General features: G+C 40.1%; 1 protein-coding gene across 1 annotated transcript in view; it reads left to right on the top strand.

Annotated features, from left to right (window-relative positions):
* The window catches only part of MYO3B (myosin IIIB), a 600,588-nt gene that overhangs the window by 268,832 nt on the left and 313,247 nt on the right, over positions 1–18,509 (top strand). The window contains 5 exon segments of the mRNA XM_043993615.1: positions 7,805–7,931; positions 8,086–8,296; positions 9,550–9,697; positions 11,724–11,877; positions 14,861–14,949. Of these exon segments, the coding sequence (XP_043849550.1) occupies positions 7,805–7,931; positions 8,086–8,296; positions 9,550–9,697; positions 11,724–11,877; positions 14,861–14,949 (729 nt within the window).

Raw genomic sequence — 18,509 nt, 5'->3', positions numbered from 1 at the left:
TGTCTCTGTCTCTCTGCTTCTCTCTGCTTCTCTCTCTCTCTCTCTCTCTCTCTCTCTCTCTCTCTCTCTCTCTCTCTCTCTCTCTCTCTCTCTCTCTCTCTCTCTCTCTCTCTCTCTCCCTCTTGACTGTTTACCATGGTAAACGTTACTATGCACCTTATCTTGATCCGTAGTGGGAGGGAAGGTACCATATTTTTTTGGTTTGTTTTTCTAAATGTCCTCATCTTCCTAACCCCAGGGTTTGTGGATTCACGTACATATACAGACACTGACTGATTACTTTACCTAAAGTCATGTCTGTAAATATTAATTAACCAGGTGTTGACTAGATTCACAAAGATTCAGGTGACTTCAATCAAACCTCTCTCCTCCCTTCCCCCACTACTTCCCACTAATACATATCAAAGACTACATGTATCAAGTAGCTCAACTCACTAAACTGTATACTCTTCAACCAATGGTTCTGGCATCATATAGACATAAATTAATGAGTCAATTTAAAAAATTGTCACATTATTTGGCTGTTAATAATGAAATAATTTTAACTAAATGGAAGTCTCTCTCCCATTCTATGATACCCATTAGTTCTTTCAAGAGTTCTTTCCCTCTACCTCTTCACTTTACTACCAGGTCTTTACAATAGTATGGGGGGGGGTGTTGGGAAGGGTGTCTAAATCTGAGATTTCATTAATTCTAGGAACTCCCATTGTGTAGAAATTTCTTCAATCAATATAGATTAGTAAATTATCATCAAATGAGATCATATTTTTAACATGCTTAGCACTGTGCCAGGCACATAGTAGGTACTTTATAAATGTTTGTCCCCTTCCCCTCATCTGTAATTTTTGTCTTAAAGAATTACCTGTGACCATTCAAAGGTTAGCTGAATTGCTTGCGGTAATACATTCATGTCTTCCTGACACCAAGGCTGTTCCTTTATCCACTATACTAACCAAAATTATTAAAATCAAATCTTGATGTGTTCTAGTCATTTACTAGTTATGTGATCTCAGGCAAATAACACAACATCTTTGCATCTTACTTTCCTAATTTATTAAATTAGAATACCACTCTACCTACCTTATGGGTTTGTACTGAAGACCAAATTAGATAATATGTAGAAAGTATAAGGTACTATATACATGTAAGCCAACATCATCATCATCAATTGAATTTTCAACATTAGAGCAAAGATTTCAGAAAAAGCCTCTCATTGCCACTGAATACCTCCAATAGAGAGGAGCCCCTTTCTTTAAATAACAGGCTGCCTTTATGAAAATTATGCCCCAATTTTTAAGATGTAGATCAGTGAATCTGTCTTCCATTTTCAGAGATGTGATCCTGTATAATTGACATTGTGACATATTCCCTCCAAACAGTGTGAACCAATAACACACATTCATTGCTCTCAATCACTCTCCAAGATCCAGCTTCACTGTAGTCTCCCCTGGTGCCTTCAGGGGCATTTGGAATTAAGCCTTCCATATACATCATGGTTTAGAAGTTTCTCTTCATTTTTCTCCAAATGCTGACATTGTTTCATGAAAGGGCACTGTGACTGGGCCATACATCATCTTAAAGCTTTAACCACCAGTGGAATGTTCCAGTCTCCACCTAACTTCAATATCCACTCTTTCTATGCTCCCACATGTCAAGTTTCATCCTTGGGATAAGCCCAAACCTCCAGGAATTTATACACAGAGTAACTCACAAACTGTCAGGGGTCCATACTTGGATATCTCTCAAACTACCAGTCCTGAGTAATAATCAATTTATCTGATTTACATCACTATTCTTTGCGTTAATTCAATTATTCTAACCACAATAGAATTCTCTGACCATGTTCCACTCTCTGCCTGCTTGACATACTACTCTCCACATATTTCTATGTCTACATCTAACACTGCCCTGGCAGATGGCAATCATCAGCATCAAGAAATTGCCTTGAAATTCTTTCACAAATAGCTGCAAGTTCCTTTTGCCTTTCATGCACAGATGTCTATTTTTCAAGTCAGGCATCCTAAGAGTCTAGCATTGCACAGTATAGTAAGCATGCCTATATGGGTTGGTATCACAGGAGTAATCATAATGTAAATTATATATGTATATACATATTATATATATATATATATATATATATACAGAGAGAGAGAGAGAGAATGTATTTGTGTTTTCATATTAAGTGATAACTTTTTAGCAGGATACCTAATTTTTTGGGTTTTTTTTTTGTTTTGTTTTAGTGAGGCAGTTGGGGTTAAGTGACTTGCCCAGGGTCACACAGCCAGTAAGTGTTAAGTGTCTGAGGCTGGATTTGAACTCAGGTACTCCTGACTCCAGGGCCGGTGCTCTATCCACTGCGCCACCTAGCTGCCCCAGGATACCTAATTTTTAAAATGTAATGCACTAGAAATTTCCCAGGATAAGATGGTGGTTATTTTTAAGATAATATTGCATAATTTATATTCCCCTAGAGTTATAAAGTAAATGGATTCTGACTCGGGCTACAAGTGCTCTTTAGGTGGTTAGGGATGACTCTGTATTTACTCTGTGTTTGTACATATACATATGTATGTGTATAAGTATACATATATACATATATATATACATATACATATATATCTCTATCTACCTATCTACAGACATACCTAGTGTCTCCCTCAATAGAATATAGGCTTCGATTTCATATTTACCTTTGTATCTCCAGTGCCTAACTAGCACAATGCCTGGCGCATAGTAGGTGTTAGATTCTGAGATCCAGTAGCAGCCATCTTTTCCTTGAGCAAGACACTCCTGACTCTAGGATTTCCTGGCTTCCTTCAACTAAAATCCCACCTTCTACTTATAGCATTTCCTTATCTCCCTTAATTTGGTGCTTTTTCTCTGGTGATTATTTCCTTTATCTTGTAAATTGGGCAGCAAATTGAACAGTGGATAGAACTTAGGCCCTGGAGTCAAGAAGACCTGAGTTGAAGTCCAGACTCAGATACTTACTAGCCATATGATCCTGGACAAGACACTTATCTGTTGTTTGTCTCAGTTTCCTCAACTGTAAAATGAGGATAATAATAGCACCTACCTCCCAAAGGTTGTTGTGAGAATTAAATTATATAATATTTCTAAGGCACTTAGCATAATACTTGGCATATAGTAGGTGCTTAATAAATGCTTATTTCGGGCAGCTGGATGATGCAGTGGTTAAAGCACTGGCCCTGGATTCAGGAGTACCTGAGTTCAAATCCGGCCTCAGACACCTGACACTTACTAGCTGTGTGACCCTGGGCAAGTCACTTAACCCCCATTGCCTGCAAAAACCAAAAAACAAATAAATGCTTATTTCCTTCCTTTCCTAGAAAACTTGCTTGGGCATAGTTGTTTATATAATGTCTTCCCCAAGAGCTCCTTAAAGATAGGGGCTGTCTTTTACTTTTCTTTGTATCCCCAGTGCTTAGCATGGTGTTTAGCACATAGTAGGTGTTTACTGACTGACTGTCATGGTCAGATTTTTGTTAATAATGTTATTTGACAAATGTAAAATTGAATTTGAGAAGGGAGAGACTGGAAGCAGAGAGATCAATGAAGAAAAAATCTCTTTGGGATACAGCTTCTCTCCACTTGTAATGATGCTACCAGCTTAATTCAAGCTCTCATCCCCTCTGATATAAACTACTAAAATGATCTTATGTACTATTAGTACTTATTGGGACTGTTTTAGTACTACCATAGTAGTACTGAATTAGTATAATGGTATTTATTGGTATCCCCATTTCCAGTCTCTCTCCTTTCTAGTCCATTTTCCATATATACCTGCCAAAATAATCTTCCAAAACACGTCTGACCATGCTACTGCTCAAAAAATCTTCAGTGGCTTCCCATTATTTCTAATACATAATGAAAATTCCCTAGCCTAGCATTTTTTGGGGGGCGGGGCTATGGGGGTTAAATGACTCGCCCAGGGTCACACAGCTAGTAAGTGTCAAGTGTCTGAGGCTGGATTTGAACTCAGGTCCTCCTGAATCCAGGGCCGGTGCTTTATCCACTGCGTCACCTAGCTGCCCCTCCCTAGCCTGGCATTTAAAACCCTGAATAATCTCACTCCCGCCTCCCTTTCTAACCCTATTTCATACTATTCCTCTCTCCCAACTCTATGTTTTAGCCACACTGGTCTTGTTTCCCCAAATGGACACTCCATCTCCTGCCCAAGGTGTGTGTAAACAAACTGTCCCTCCTATCTGGAGTGAGCTCCCTCTTCATCAATACCCATTAGAGTCCTTGTCTGCCCTATAAGGCTCAGTTCAGTGACTCCCTCTTGCAAGAAGCCCTTCATGATTCCTTCTCCCCAGATGTTCGTGTTCTCTCCCTCTACAAATTACTTTGTATTATACTTGTTTTTATACCCATTGTACTTCTGCAAAGTTTAATGTAAGTGCCTTGAGGTCAGAGACTATTTTTGTCTTTCTTTCTCGGAACATTGTGCCTTCTTTGTACATAGTAGGTGTTTAATGAATGCCTCTCGGTTCTCCATGAGGAATAGTGAAATTCCTAAAGCATAAGTTTTACCATGTTTCCCTCCCCACCCCACCTCCACACACTCAGAAAAGCTCTGCTTTTGGGATCAAATGGGAACTCCTTGGTTTGGCATGTAAGGCTCCTCACAACCTGGCTCCAATCTGCCTTTCTAGGCTCATTGTATATTCATATACTTTCTTGTCCTGGCCTTCTTGTTCATCCCATCACATTTCCTCTACCTACCTTTTTGCAGACTCTCCTGAATGCCTGAAATACCTTACCTCTTTCTCTTAGAATCCTACCTTCTTTTTTTTTTTTTTGGTGGGGCAATGAGGGTTAAATGACTTGCCCAAGGTCACACAGCTAGTAAGTGTCAAGTGTCTGAGGCTGGATTTGAACTCAGGTACTCCTGAATCCAAGGCCAGTGCTTTATCCACTATGCCACCTAGCTGCCCCCTCCCCTACCTCCTTCTAAAGCTTAGACTCACTTGTCCTCAGGTCTTTCTAAGTCTTACCCCTCGTGTCCCCCCGCAATTGTATTTATTTTGTATACAACCCCAGTCCCAAAGTTCATTGTTATGGAACTCTCTTCTCATTGGTGGAGAGTAATGCCCTGGCATGCCAATGGCCTTTAGGACTTGGGTTATACTTGTATATTTAATGTACACTTATTTCCTGATAACCTGCTTACAGACAAGGATATTTCATTTTTACCTTAGTTTCCCTGGCACCTAATACAGTACCTGACCCTTAGTAGGCACCTAATAACTGCTTTCTGATGGACTGATTGGAGTTGACTTGAGTTGAAGGGAATATATTAGGCAACCTGGGAGTCTGATTTAATGTGGTCAAATAAGAAACTGTGAAGCTGTAGCTTAATTCATCAGTAGAGAACTTGAACTGTGGGACTTCCACATGTTCTAAGGAATCAGTAAAACCCTCTCCCTAAAACACACATACATAATACACACGTACACTCAAAATGAGTACACCCCTCCCCCCAATAACCGTCACTACCATGGATTCTGACTTTCCCTTACCCCAAAAATGCTTGTCATAGGACTAAGATAATAATTTGAATAACTTAGAACAGACCATTTGAGCTTTATTTTCTTAAAGCAGAGACACTTTTAAAAAGAAAATCCACATTTAGCTTTGCTATATTGCCAGGCAGCCAGCAGATGGCACTGTTGTAGATGAGCTGGTTCCTATCTTTTTTCTTTTTTCTTTTTTCCCCTGTATCTGAATGCTGTAGGCATGTGAGCATCATTTAGGAGCTGTTTATTTTAGCACTAATATAGATCTCAGCCTGAGTGTTTTTATTCTGGAAATATTTCTTGGCTCTAGAATTGCTGGTTACAGAAAAACAGACTATAGGAGAGAGTCAGAGAATCTAGCTTTTAAATCCTTGTTCTGAAACTTATTCTTCTGGGCTTCAGGTCCCTCATCTGTAAAATGAGGAAGTTGGACTAGGGGAGGGGTTCTTAACTTTGGGGTCCATGAATTTGCTCTTTTAATATCTGTATTTCAATAGAATTGGTTTTCTTTGTAATCCTATGTATTTTATTGTATGCACTTAAAAACATCATTCTGAGAGGGTCACCAGGGTGCCAAAGGGATCGTGGCATAAAAGAGAAGGAGAATGGAAAGGAAATAAGCATTTATGAAGTACCTACTGTATGTTGAGCATCATGCTAAGTGCTTTACAAGTATTATTTCATTTGATCCTCACAATAACTCATCCCCATTTTACAGTTGAGGAAATTGAGGCAGACAAGGATAAATGACTTTCCCAGGATCACACAGCTAGTAAGTACATGAGATTGGATTTAAACTTAAGTCTGACTCTAGGTCCAGAGCTCTCTCCACTGAAATACCAAGCTACCTCCAAGAGGTTAAGAAAAGACAGCACAGATTAACTTCTAAGAGGTTAACAAAAAGAGGATAAAATCCTTGGACTAGATCATCTCTAAGGCCTTTCCTAACTCTGAACCTATGAATACAGTAGAATGATAAAATGTATTTTTTCCCATCTATGTTATTTGCTTAAGTGTCATCACGAAAATGGGGATTATTCTTTTCTCTTTAGCTCTTCATTACCACTCCCACATCCCATTTGTAACAAAGGCAGTAGGGTCCATGCGGAAGAAGAGCAAGGACTCCAGCATCTGAGGACCTGGGTTCAAATCTCACCTCTACTGCTTACTATCATGTAGCCTTCAGTCAGTGAACAAACATTTATTAAACCTTCTTATGTGCCAGACACTGTGCTGAATAACAGGAACACAGATACAAGCGGCAAGAAAGATAGTTCCTTCCCTCAAGGAGTTTACATTCTAACATGGAAGACAACATTAAAAAGGAGCTAGAGGAAAGGGGAAATGTACCTAGCAAAGGAGAGGTGAATGTAGAGAAAGTCCTATAGAGCTGAATCAGCTGTGTGACCTGAAGAAGAATAAAGATATCTTTGGCCTGGGCCTCTTTCCTTTCTTTCTTTCTTTCTTTCTTTCTTTCTTAGCTTACTTAACTTATTTAACTTCTGTACTTATTCATTCATCTACTTATCTATTTATTCATTTATTTATTTATTCAGTCATGCATTTATTTGTTCACTTATTTATTTGATTGTTCATCCACTCACCCATTTGTTTAAGTTTTTTTAAAAGTAATAAACATTTTTATTTATAGTTTTGAATTCTAATTTTTATCCCTTCTTCCCTCCCTCCCTTCCCCCCTCCCTGAGGTGGTAAGCAAGCAGATATGGCTTACATATATAGTTATATAAAACATTACCAAATAGGGAAAAGAGTCAATTCGAAGGTGAGGCCTCAGAGGCAAGGGGATTTTCAATGTGAGAAACAGTTCAGGGGCAAAGGGAGCTTGTAGGTTAAAAAGATTTCTATGGTGTGGTAGACTGAGTCCCATGGAGATGAGTCAGCAGGGCATCCTGGAGAGGAATGAAGCTTTGGACTAGATATCAAACTTCCCTAGGCTTTACCTGTAAAATGAGGAAGGGGCGGCGTGGGTGTGGGAGTAGTTTAAATGTTTTCTAGGCCCTTTCCAATTCTAGATCTATGATCCTATAGCTCACTTTTGTTTTAACCTCATGGCATCCTAGGCGCATAGGGTGACCAACTATGGATCCCTACCCTTCCATAAAAATCACATTTAAAATCAGTTAAATTTTTCTCCCTGTTTAAGAAAACAGTGCAAAAATCTGAATTTGAGGACTATGGTATTAATATAGTCTGGTTAATAATGACTCAGGGGAAAAAATTATTCTTGGTGTCCTTTTTAGGAGGTCCATTCGGTGTATAGAATCTTAGCAGCAATTTTGAACACTGGAAATATTGAGTTTGCATCCATTTCTTCAGAACATCAGACGGACAAGAGCGAAGTCCCCAATTCAGTGGCCTTGGAAAATGGTAACTACTCAATGCTCAGGCCCTGTGTTTTCTTAGTACAGGTTAATGATGCTACTGTTTCTGCTACTACTAGTGTGGCTGCAGCTGTCCTAGCTGGGGACAGTTTCTGAAGGGCCTGGGCTTGGGCCCACATCTGGGTTCTGTTGTGTTCCAGCTGCCACCCTGCTCAGCATTAGCTCAGAGGAACTCCAGGAGGCTCTCACCTCACACTGTGTGGTCACCAGAGGGGAAACTATCATCCGTACCAACACTGTAGACAAAGCTGCTGACGTCCGAGATGCCATGTCGAAAGCCCTCTATGGGAGGCTTTTCAGCTGGATTGTAAATCGCATCAACACCCTGCTACAGCCAGACAAAAATATATGGCAAGTCTGTGTGTGTGTGTGTGTGTGTGTGTGTGTGTGTGTGTGTGTGTGTGTGTGTGTGTGTGTGTGTGTGAAGGAGGAAGGGAGGGAGGGAAGGAAGAAGAAAAGGGAAGAGGAGAAGAGGGAGCGAGATGGATGGGAGAGACAGAGAGGGAAGGGGGACAGGAAGAGGGAAAAGGAGAGAAGAATGGGAGGAGGAGGGAGGGAGGAAGAGGAAGGGTAGAGTGAGAGGGAGAGTGGGGGAGAGGAAGAGGGAAGGATAGAAAAGAAGGGGAAAGGAGAGGAGAGGGGGAAGGGAATGGAGGGGGGAGAGAGACAGAGAGGGAGGGAGGCAAGAAGAAGGAGAGGGAAAAGAAAGTGGAAGGGGGAGGGGGGCACAGGAAGATAGAGAATAAAGGGGAGAGGGAGAGAAGGAGAGAGAGGGGGAGCGGGGAGGGAGAAGAGGATAGAAGGGAGAGAGGGAGGAGAGGAAGAGAGAAAGGAAGGGAGAGTTTACAGGTTTGCTGGGAAGATAGCATAATTGATTTTTTTTTCCCCCAGGGGAAAGAAACATACAGGTCTATTTTCAACACAAAAACAAAAATCATGTGTTCTTGATTTTTTTTTTAGTAAGAAATATGTGTCCTTGTTTACAACAAGTTGATAATGTCTCATTCCATACCATGTTTATTCCCAAGGGAAGCATGTAATTTATTCTTCCCACAGTTCAGTCATATAATGGAAGAAGATGAGAATATCAAGTCCTATAGGAGTAAATGAGAAGCAGCACAGTACAGCAATATGAGGGCTGACCCTTGGAGTTGAGAAGGTCTTGATTCAAGTTTTGCTTCTGACTTCTCCTGGCTTAGTGATCCTGGGCAAGTCACTTAACTTTTCAGTACTCCAGGCAACCCAAAGACTATCAATTATAGGTAAATACTAGCTTGATGTAGGCATCTGCTGATGAAGTCATGAGTGTAGATTAAAAAAGATAACAGGAGCAACTAAGAGAGAGAGAGAGAGAGAGAGCGAGAGAGAGAGAGAGAGAGAGAGAGAGAGAGAGAGAGAGAGAGAGAGAGAGAGAGAGAGAGAGAGAGAATCAATCTATACCATCTCTATCTACATGGCTTCTTCAGGTATACCAAGTTCTATTTGGTAGCAGGGTGTCTGCTCTCTCTATGTGTGTACACAGGTTTGTAAACATGTATACATTTAATCTCTTGTCCCAAAATGAATCCTCCTCCTGAGGGCTGTCTTGCTTATTTCCCACACAGCCGTGCAGAGCATGGGATGAACGTTGGGATCCTGGATATCTTTGGATTTGAGAACTTCCGGAGAAACTCCTTTGAGCAGCTCTGTATAAACATTGCCAACGAACAAATCCAGTACTATTTCAATCAACATATTTTTGCACTTGAGCAGGTAAAATTAAATTCTGAAATAATTAAATATGATAATAGATAGAAGTGATAGGGGTGGGAGATAGTAAACTCCCACCAAATTGCCTATGGCTCAAAGCAAAAACTCTGATAGGCAGGCTGAAGAGGGAAGCCTTTGGAGAAAATGGGTTGGCTAGTGAGGAGATTCTGTTTTTAATCCTGTCAAGCACATGGTCTAAATTTAGTTTAAATAGAGAAGTCTAGATCTCTTTGGAAAGGTGCAATTCCCTACTCGTGTGGAACTTGTAACAAGTCAATAATTTAAATTCTCCTTCAAAACAAAACGTCTCTCTCTGTGGACCAATTCCATAGATCATAGTCTCCCCCCCTCCCGCCCAGTTAGAAAATAGATATTATCTAAAATGCAATTGATGAGCTTACAAGTAGGACCTAGTTCCTTGTTGCTCTCAACAACCCACCAGTGTCCCCATGCCATAAGTCGTGTTGCCCTCAGTACCCACCTTTGCCACAGATCTTGTCCAATTTTAGGGTTCCTAAGAGAAGCAGCTAATATCCTTAGGGTTCTAGAGATGGGAATTGAGTCCTATGAGACTGATAATAAGTAAAACAGAAGGTACTGGGCATAGCAATGAGCTGGCTACTTAGTTTCCTGCTTTCACTGTGGCTTGGAGTTGATGTTGTCTCTAGCCTAAAGAATTTACCAAGATGGGCAGCTAGATAGTGCAGTGGATAGAGCACCGGCCCTGGAGTCAGGAGTACCTGAGTTCAAATCCGGCCTCAGACACTTAACAGTTACTAGCTGTGTGACCCTAGGCAAGTCACTTAACCCCAATTTCCTCACTTAAAAAAATAATTTACCAAGACTTTCCTTTGGAATACCCTTCCTTCTTCACATAACAAGTTAGTAAGACAACAAAAAACGTTTTGGCTGATCTTCTGAAGCACAGCAGTAACCACTTTACTAGAAGAAATGATGATGAGATTATAAATATACTGGTTCTTAATTAGGCCATCCTTAAGACCTAAATACCAAGTACCCTTTGGTCCAGCTTTGGAGAAAATTCTGATAACTTTCTTCAGTTGTTCTGGATAAATCTGCCCAGGACTCCCTCCTCTCCTAGTTCATGTTGCCAACTCACAATCCTATGTATTCCAGTCAAAAATCTTCTTTGCTTCTGTGATTACTCCTTCCATTGCAAGAGAAATCTTACCTCTTAGTCTAAATCAGATAGTTACCGAAAAGGTTTTCTTCTTCTCTCTTCAACCTTCCTTCTCTTCTGGTGGTCCTCTTGACTCCTCTTTGTTTAAATTCTAAAAAATGTGATTTTTTAAAAAAAATAAAAATAAAAATGTGATGTCACCCTATCTCTTTTGGAGAAATAGACAAGCATCCCCTTTTTATCTAGAATCAGCCATTTGCTACAAGTCATTAACAGAGCCAAATAAACATTTCTGCACATAAGAGAGCATTTAAATATCAGTGGCAGTTTATCACAGAAAGTTTAATGCTATTCCTCACTAGAAATTTTACAGGGATGGTGACAGGGACCATATGGTAGCTGGATTTCATTGATATAAGGATACTACCCCTCCCTATGTAGGTTAGCACCTTCTCTGAAAGAGTTGCTGGGCAGGGATGGGGCGGGGGGAGCTAGGTGGCACAGTGGATAAAGCACCAGCCCTGGATTCAGGAGGACCTGAGTTCAAATCCAGCATCAGACACTTGACACTTATTAGCTGTGTGACCCTGGGTAAGTCACTTAACCCTCATTGCCCCTCTCCCCCCCCCAAAAAAAAAGAGTTGCTATGGGCACTAAAAAGTTAAATGACTTGCCCAGGGTCACACAGTCAGTATGTCAGAGATGAAACCTGAATACCAGTCTTCCTAGGGTTGAGGCTGGCTCTCTGTTACAATCCCTCTTAGAATCTTCATAGCAAAATAATATGTTGTTTGTAACTTGACCAGTTGTCTTGGCAGGGTGGGGGTGGTGGGTGGTGAGGGGTGAGGAGATGGGGACTGTGTGTATTCATACTAAATTTTCCAACAGATGGAATATCAGAATGAAGGAATTGATGCCACTGTAGTGGAATATGAAGACAATCGCCCTCTCCTGGATATGTTTCTCCAGAAACCAATGGGACTGCTTTCTCTCCTTGATGAAGAAAGCAGATTCCCCCAGGCCACAGACCTGACATTAGTTGGTATGTATTTTTCAAGGAAAGGAATACACATTCAGTTTCTGAATGTAGCATCTGTTCACATCCTCAAGGCAAGGGGAACTAACATAAAGCTTTTCATATCCTGTAATTTTTTTCAGCTAGTAATGTGCATATAAAATGTAGCCCCTTTAAAAATTAATTAGAACATTTAGCAAGTGATGAGTAACATTTATGTCCTACCATCTTCCCAAACTCAGCATGTCTAAAATTGATCTCATCTCCCCCCAACCTCAATCCTTCTGACTTTTCTAATTCTGAAAATGGAACTATCAGAATCCCGGTCACCAAGGTCTGAGAGTCAGAATCATCTTGGATTCCTCTTTCCCTCCCCACACCCAGTCAGCAAATCTTACTGTGTCTTCCTTTAGATGTGGCCCATGCGTTCTGAGAGGCAGCATGGCCCAGTGATAGAGAGCCAGCCTCAAGGTCAAGATGACCTCCATCCAAATGCTTCCTCTGACACCCACTGATTGTATGACCCCCATGCGAGTCTTTCACCTTCTCTTGCTGAGAAGATGCCAACCTGTATGGGTAACAGGAGTTTCCTTGCCTGGGAGTGCACGCTATTAATGAAATCACAGGTTCAGTCCCTAGCCTTGGCCTTCCTTTCTATACTTACTGCCTTGTCCATAGTCTAAACCCTCATTATTGCATGCCAGAAGTATTATATATACTTCCTACGTAGTTCTAGATCTTTCTCTCTCTTCCACTTCCATCCCGATCACAACTGCTAGATTAATCGTCTCAGAATGCTGATTTTATTACATCATTCTTCTGCTAAAATACTTCCAATGACTCTCCACTGTTTTTATAGGTTCAAGTTCAAACTTAGCCTGAAATTCAAGGCCCTTGACAGCTTGGCTCCAAGTTTCCCCCTCAACCATAGCTTTTATTCGTTTCTTCTGTGTTATCTTCATAAGCAGCCAGACTGAGCTATTTATTCCCTGTTCCCCAAACATATGATTCTCACTGGGGCAGCTAGATGGTACTATAGATATGGTGCTGACCCTATAGTCAGGAAGACCTGAGTTCAAATCCAGCCTCAAACACTTAGTAGCTGTGAGTGACCATGAGTTGCATAACCTCTCTCAGCCTCAGTTTCTTCAACTGTAAAATAGTTTTAATAGCAGCACCTGCCTCCCACATTTGTTGTGAGGGTCAAATGTGATAATATTTACATTGTGCTTACGACAGAGCTGGACATATAGTAGCGGCTACATAAATGCTTACTCCCTTCCCTTCCCCTTCATTCTCACTTTTTCATTTTTACTCATACTATTATCTCTCATTTCTTTTCTTTTGTTGTTGTTGTTCAGTTGTATTCAACTCTTTGTGACTCTGTTTGGGGTTTTCTTAGTCACTATACTGGAGTGGTTTGCCATTTTCTTCTCCATTTACAGACAAAGAAACTGAGGCAAACAGGGTGAAGTGACTTGCCCAGAATCACACAGCAAATAAGTGACTGAGGCTAGATTTGAGCTTAGGTCTTCCTGACTCTAGGCCTGATGCTTTTTCTACTGTACCATCTAGATGCCCTGTTTTCTTTGCTTATTCATCTTCTACTCATCATTGAAGGCCCCCTTGAATATTCAGCTGCTCTATGGATCCTTCCCTGACCATTCTAATACACAGTGATCTATCCTTCCTATGAGTCATAGCAATTTTACCTGTTCCATACACTACCTTGTTAACGTTTCTTACATTGTTGTTTTTTTATTATAAACTCATTGTTTGTTGTTGTTCAGTCATTTCAATCATGTCTAATTCTTTGTTGACCCCATTGTGGTTTTCTTGGCAAAGATACTAGAGTGATTTGCTATTTCCTTTTCCAGCTCATTTTGCAGATGAAGAAACTGAGGCAAACAGGGTTAAGTGACTTGCCCAGGGTCACACAGCTAGGAATTGTCTGAGGCCAGATTTGAACTCAGGAATATACCTGATATTCTTTCCATTATATCACTTAGCTGCCATTTTTTTTTACCTTCACCTAAATTATAAGATCCTTATGGACAGGAAGCAAGTATATATAATCATGGATATCTAGCTTTCTCATTTTCTCCCTCTCCCTCTCTCTCTCTCTCTCTCCCTTCCTCCCTCCCTTGGTATTGTATTGTATCTATTTTGTAGTTACTCATGTGTTCATGCTGTGCCTTCTCAACCCTCAGTATACCATAAACTTCCTGAGGACAAGAACCATTCTATTTTTTTATCTCTGGCACCTTTACACAGTGCCTTGTAAATAGTGTTTGCTTAATAAATGTCCACAGGATTGAATTGGTTTTTGGTGTGTATGTGTTTTTTTTTTTTATCATTTGGGGTTTCTTTTGTTTGTTTGTTTTCATTTGATTGTTTGTTTTTAGTGCAACATTCTCTGTCTTCCTGGCAAGTGCTTAGTAAATACTTGATGACAGACTCAGTGAATATATTCTATCCTTTCCCTTACTGGAGGAGGTTATTCACATAGCAGATCGCATTCCACGGTTTTTTTTTTTGTTTTGTTTTGTTTTATGTTTGGAAAAGTTTAGTCTGCTGACACCTCTATTAATTTCCCTGAGCACCTACAAATCTTGTGTGTTGCCAAGATGAATTAAAACCCACATTATCTTCATCCCCTCGGGACAGATTCTGTCCTGAAGCAAATTGGTGACGTTTCTGGTTTGACAAAAACATTTGTGGGGAGCTCTTAGGGAGAGCAGGGGAAGCAGCATCCTGGGAAACCATGAAGTCTGGGAGATACTGCCTAGTCAGGTGCCCGAGGAGGGGATGAAGCAACAAAGAAAATACCCACCTTATGGCCGATCTCTCTCTTCTAATTTAAGTGCAGCGACTCTCTCAGATTCAGCCCTAATTGACTTTATTTAGATCTGCAGGGGCTCTTGGCAGGCACCTGTAACTGGTTTGGAGTGCCTGATCCAGACACTCTCAAGGGTATTTCATGCTATGGTTTTCTTGTGTCTTTAAACAGATAAATTTGAAGATAATCTGCGATGTAAATATTTCTGGAGGCCAAAACGGGTGGAGCTCTGCTTTGGTATTCAGCACTATGCTGGAAAGGTAAAAGGTGTTTGACTGTTATTGGGTCTGAATTTAACAAGAGATAAGTGACTTACATTGCCATGTCTGTGAAGCTTGTGAAATGGATTGCAGATTTTTCTTTTTTTAAATTCTTCTTGAATCCCCAATCATAACTCACAAACTTTCACAGTGGGATTGATCACAAAAGTTGCCTCTGGCATAGAAACAGTTTCTCACGGGGTGGCCTAGAGAGCTGCCATCTGCCTCTTACCTGAGGTATTGCCTAGAAGTGACAGCTCTCCAGGGAGTAAACAGATTACATCTTTACACAGTGTGTTTAGCTGTGAACATTCAAATTTTAAAGTAATTCTGGAATGTGAATAAAACTAGGAGGGCTGATATAATTTTAGGCAAAGCCTACAGGGTACTGTAACATCCAAATAAAAAGCCAAGAAAATCAATTAAACGCCCAGATGTTTATTCTACCCAACACCAAGCATCAAAATATTTGGAGACATGGGATGATAGATTTTGAGTAGGAAGGGACATCCAAAGCCATCTCACTTTATAAATGAGGAAACTGGAGCCTAAAAAAGTTCATTGGCTTGCTCAAATTCACATGGGTAGTCAGGAGCAGGACCAAGATTTGAATGTGGGTCCTTTGATGATAATTCCACTGGACTAAGCTGTTGATGGCAGTCTGAATTGTTTTCTTTTTATTCAAGAACTGGGGCATTATGTATCAACCTAAATTTTAGGTTCTAATAGCAGAGTTGAGGCTTATGTTTAAAATTTCCTTTTTAAAAATATAAATAGCTGATATTTATAAAACATTTTCATACATTATCTTCTTATATAGCCTCAAAACAACCCAATGAGGCAGGTACTACACACATCAATAGCCCCATTCTACAGATAGGGAAGTGGAGGTTTCAAAAGTTAAAATGACTTGCCCATGGTCACAAAGCCAATAAGTTTAGGAAAGATTTGGACCAAAGTCTTCTTTAGTCCAAGTTAAGCATTGTATCTACTACATATTATTTCTTACATATACCATATTATACCTTATTTTATTTTACCATCTACCCTATTATGTCTTACCTTTGTATAACGTTTTAGTTTTACAAAGGGCTTCGACACTGTTTAAGAGTCCCATGATAAAATTAATTCAAATGGTGTTGTGTAGGAATTTTATAAGTTGTGCACAATGGTACAAGTCTATAATCTCAGCTGCTAGAGGGGCTGAAACTAGTAGATCTTTTTAGCTTGGGAATTCCGAGCTGCAGTGGGCTAAGCTTATTGGATTCAGCATCAATTTGACAAGCATCTGGAAGAAAGAGGCCACCAGACTTCTTAAGGAGGGACAAATCAGTCCAGGTCAGAAATGGAGCAGGTCAAAGCTCCTATGTCAATCAATACTGGGATCAAGCCTGTGTGTAGCCACTGCACTTTTAACCTAGATGAGATGGGAAAACAAAGAAATAAAAGAAAGAGAAATAAAAAAGAAAGAAGGAAAGGAAGAAAGAATAAAAGAGAGAAGGAAAGAAGGGGGAAAGAAGAGAGAAAGAAAAAGAAGGGAAGGAGGAGAAGGAAGAAGAAAGAAAAGAGACAAGAAAGAAAGAAAGGAAGAAAGGAAGAGAAAGAAAGAAAATAGAAGAGAGAAAGGAGAAATTTTAAAACACTATGTCCAGATTGATTTTTAAAATATGTAACATGATATAAAAGTTAATTTTTCCTAACATCATTGAAAAATCAGATTAAAAAGCAATTCTAGGGGCAGTTATGTGGCACAGTGGATAGAGCACCAGCCCTGGAGTCAGGAGTACCTGAGTTCAAATCCATCCTCAGACACTTAACACTTACTAGCTGTGTGACCCTGGGCAAGTCACTTAACCCCAATTGACTCACTAAAAAAAAAAAAAAAAAAGCAATTCTAATATAAATGAAGTTTTATTTTGGATCTTAGTCAGGAGCTACGTTCTGCTTCCCCCTCTTAAATCCAACCCATGCCTTCAGTATCAACGTCCAACTACAATAAGGACTCACATTTATATAATGCTTTAAGATTTAGAAAGCACTTTTCTTCACATCTCTTTGCCCAAATGGTATCACTATCCTCATTTTACAAATGAGAAAATTAAAGTGCTAAAAGGTTAAATGACTTGCTTTTCCATACCTTGAAAGTGTTGGTATACACTAAGGGGCAGGACATGGTGGAATGTCCTTGAGGCTCTGCTGGTCCCTTGACCACCAGCTGAAGTAGAGACGACTGGCAGTATATATTGCGTAATGCTCTGAGTGACTCACCCATCTCTGGTGCTGAGGGGTTTTTTGCCCTTAGGAAACTTGGATCAAAATGTACCAGAAGGGCCATCATGACCTGCCAAGGGCCTTATTTCACTCTGCAAATGTAAGTAAGTTGCTTAAGGGAGCATGATGGAGTCAATCATGAAAGAGGGAAAGGATGTCCACACACCAGTGTGGACCCAGTTGAGATTAGATAACACAAATTTCTGGTGGGCTCAATGGGTTTGACTTCATGATGTCCTCCAATGGTATTCAGCAACATAGGAGTTGGGGCAGAGAAGGTCAATGGTGGGGGGTGACCTATGGTTGAAGAATAGTGGGGCTTAAATGTTGTTAGGACAGGCAGGCAAGGGAATGAAGGGCAGAAGAAAGTATATGATTGAACTGGTCAGCTGAGAGGATCAAGACTGTGAAATGGAGGCCTGAAGATGATTCTGTATGACCTCCCTTTCTCCTCCGGTTTCTTGAAACTCAGTATATATGTGTATATATGTACATGTAGATAGATGGCTAGTTAGATAGATAGATAGATATGCATACACATGTTAAGGAAGTCCTTATTTATTCCATACACACCCTTGGATGTCTCATCATTATTTGTTTTCCTTAAAACAATATTTATGTGTTCCACCAGTCTGGGATCCCTCATTGACTCTCAGCAATTTGATGTGAAGGTTGTTTTACCACTAGATGTCTCCTAGTGCATTTTTTCCACCTTATGCTTCCCTAAAAGTGGTGATAACAATGTACTAAATGGATCTTTGTAATCCATAAAAGTTAATATAGTATAAGACACAATAAAAATCCCTGGACTACAAGCCTAAACCCCTGGTTTCTTAGTCCCGAGTCTGCCGCTTATTAGTTATACAGTCTTGGGTAAAACATTTAGGCTATTTGATTGAACTTCTATTTTTTTCCAATCAATCAGTACGTCTTTATGAAATGTCTACTCTATGCCAGGCAATATCGTAGGTACTAGAGTGATCTCCTTGAGGACAGGGGCTATTTTTTGCCTTTCTTCGAATCCTCAGTATTTTGCACAGTGCCTGGCACATAGTAAGTGCTTAATTAATGTTTATTAACTGACAAAACCAAAAACAATCAGTACTTTTGAGGAACTCATATTCTTTTGGAAGAGACAAGCCCATCAGTGTATATACACAATAGCTATGGTGAGAACAAATATAAATAAAGGCAAGGAAGTTAAATATGAAGTTTGGGAGGGAGGGCACTAGCAATGGGGGATCAGAAATAGTTTTATGTAGAAAGTGGTTCTCAAGCCAAATCTTGAT

Source organism: Dromiciops gliroides, chromosome 3, assembly GCF_019393635.1.
Source record: "Dromiciops gliroides isolate mDroGli1 chromosome 3, mDroGli1.pri, whole genome shotgun sequence".
NCBI lineage: Eukaryota > Metazoa > Chordata > Mammalia > Microbiotheria > Microbiotheriidae > Dromiciops > Dromiciops gliroides.
The sequence above is the reverse complement of the archived record's forward strand: the minus strand, read 5'-3'. Positions and strand labels throughout refer to the sequence as shown.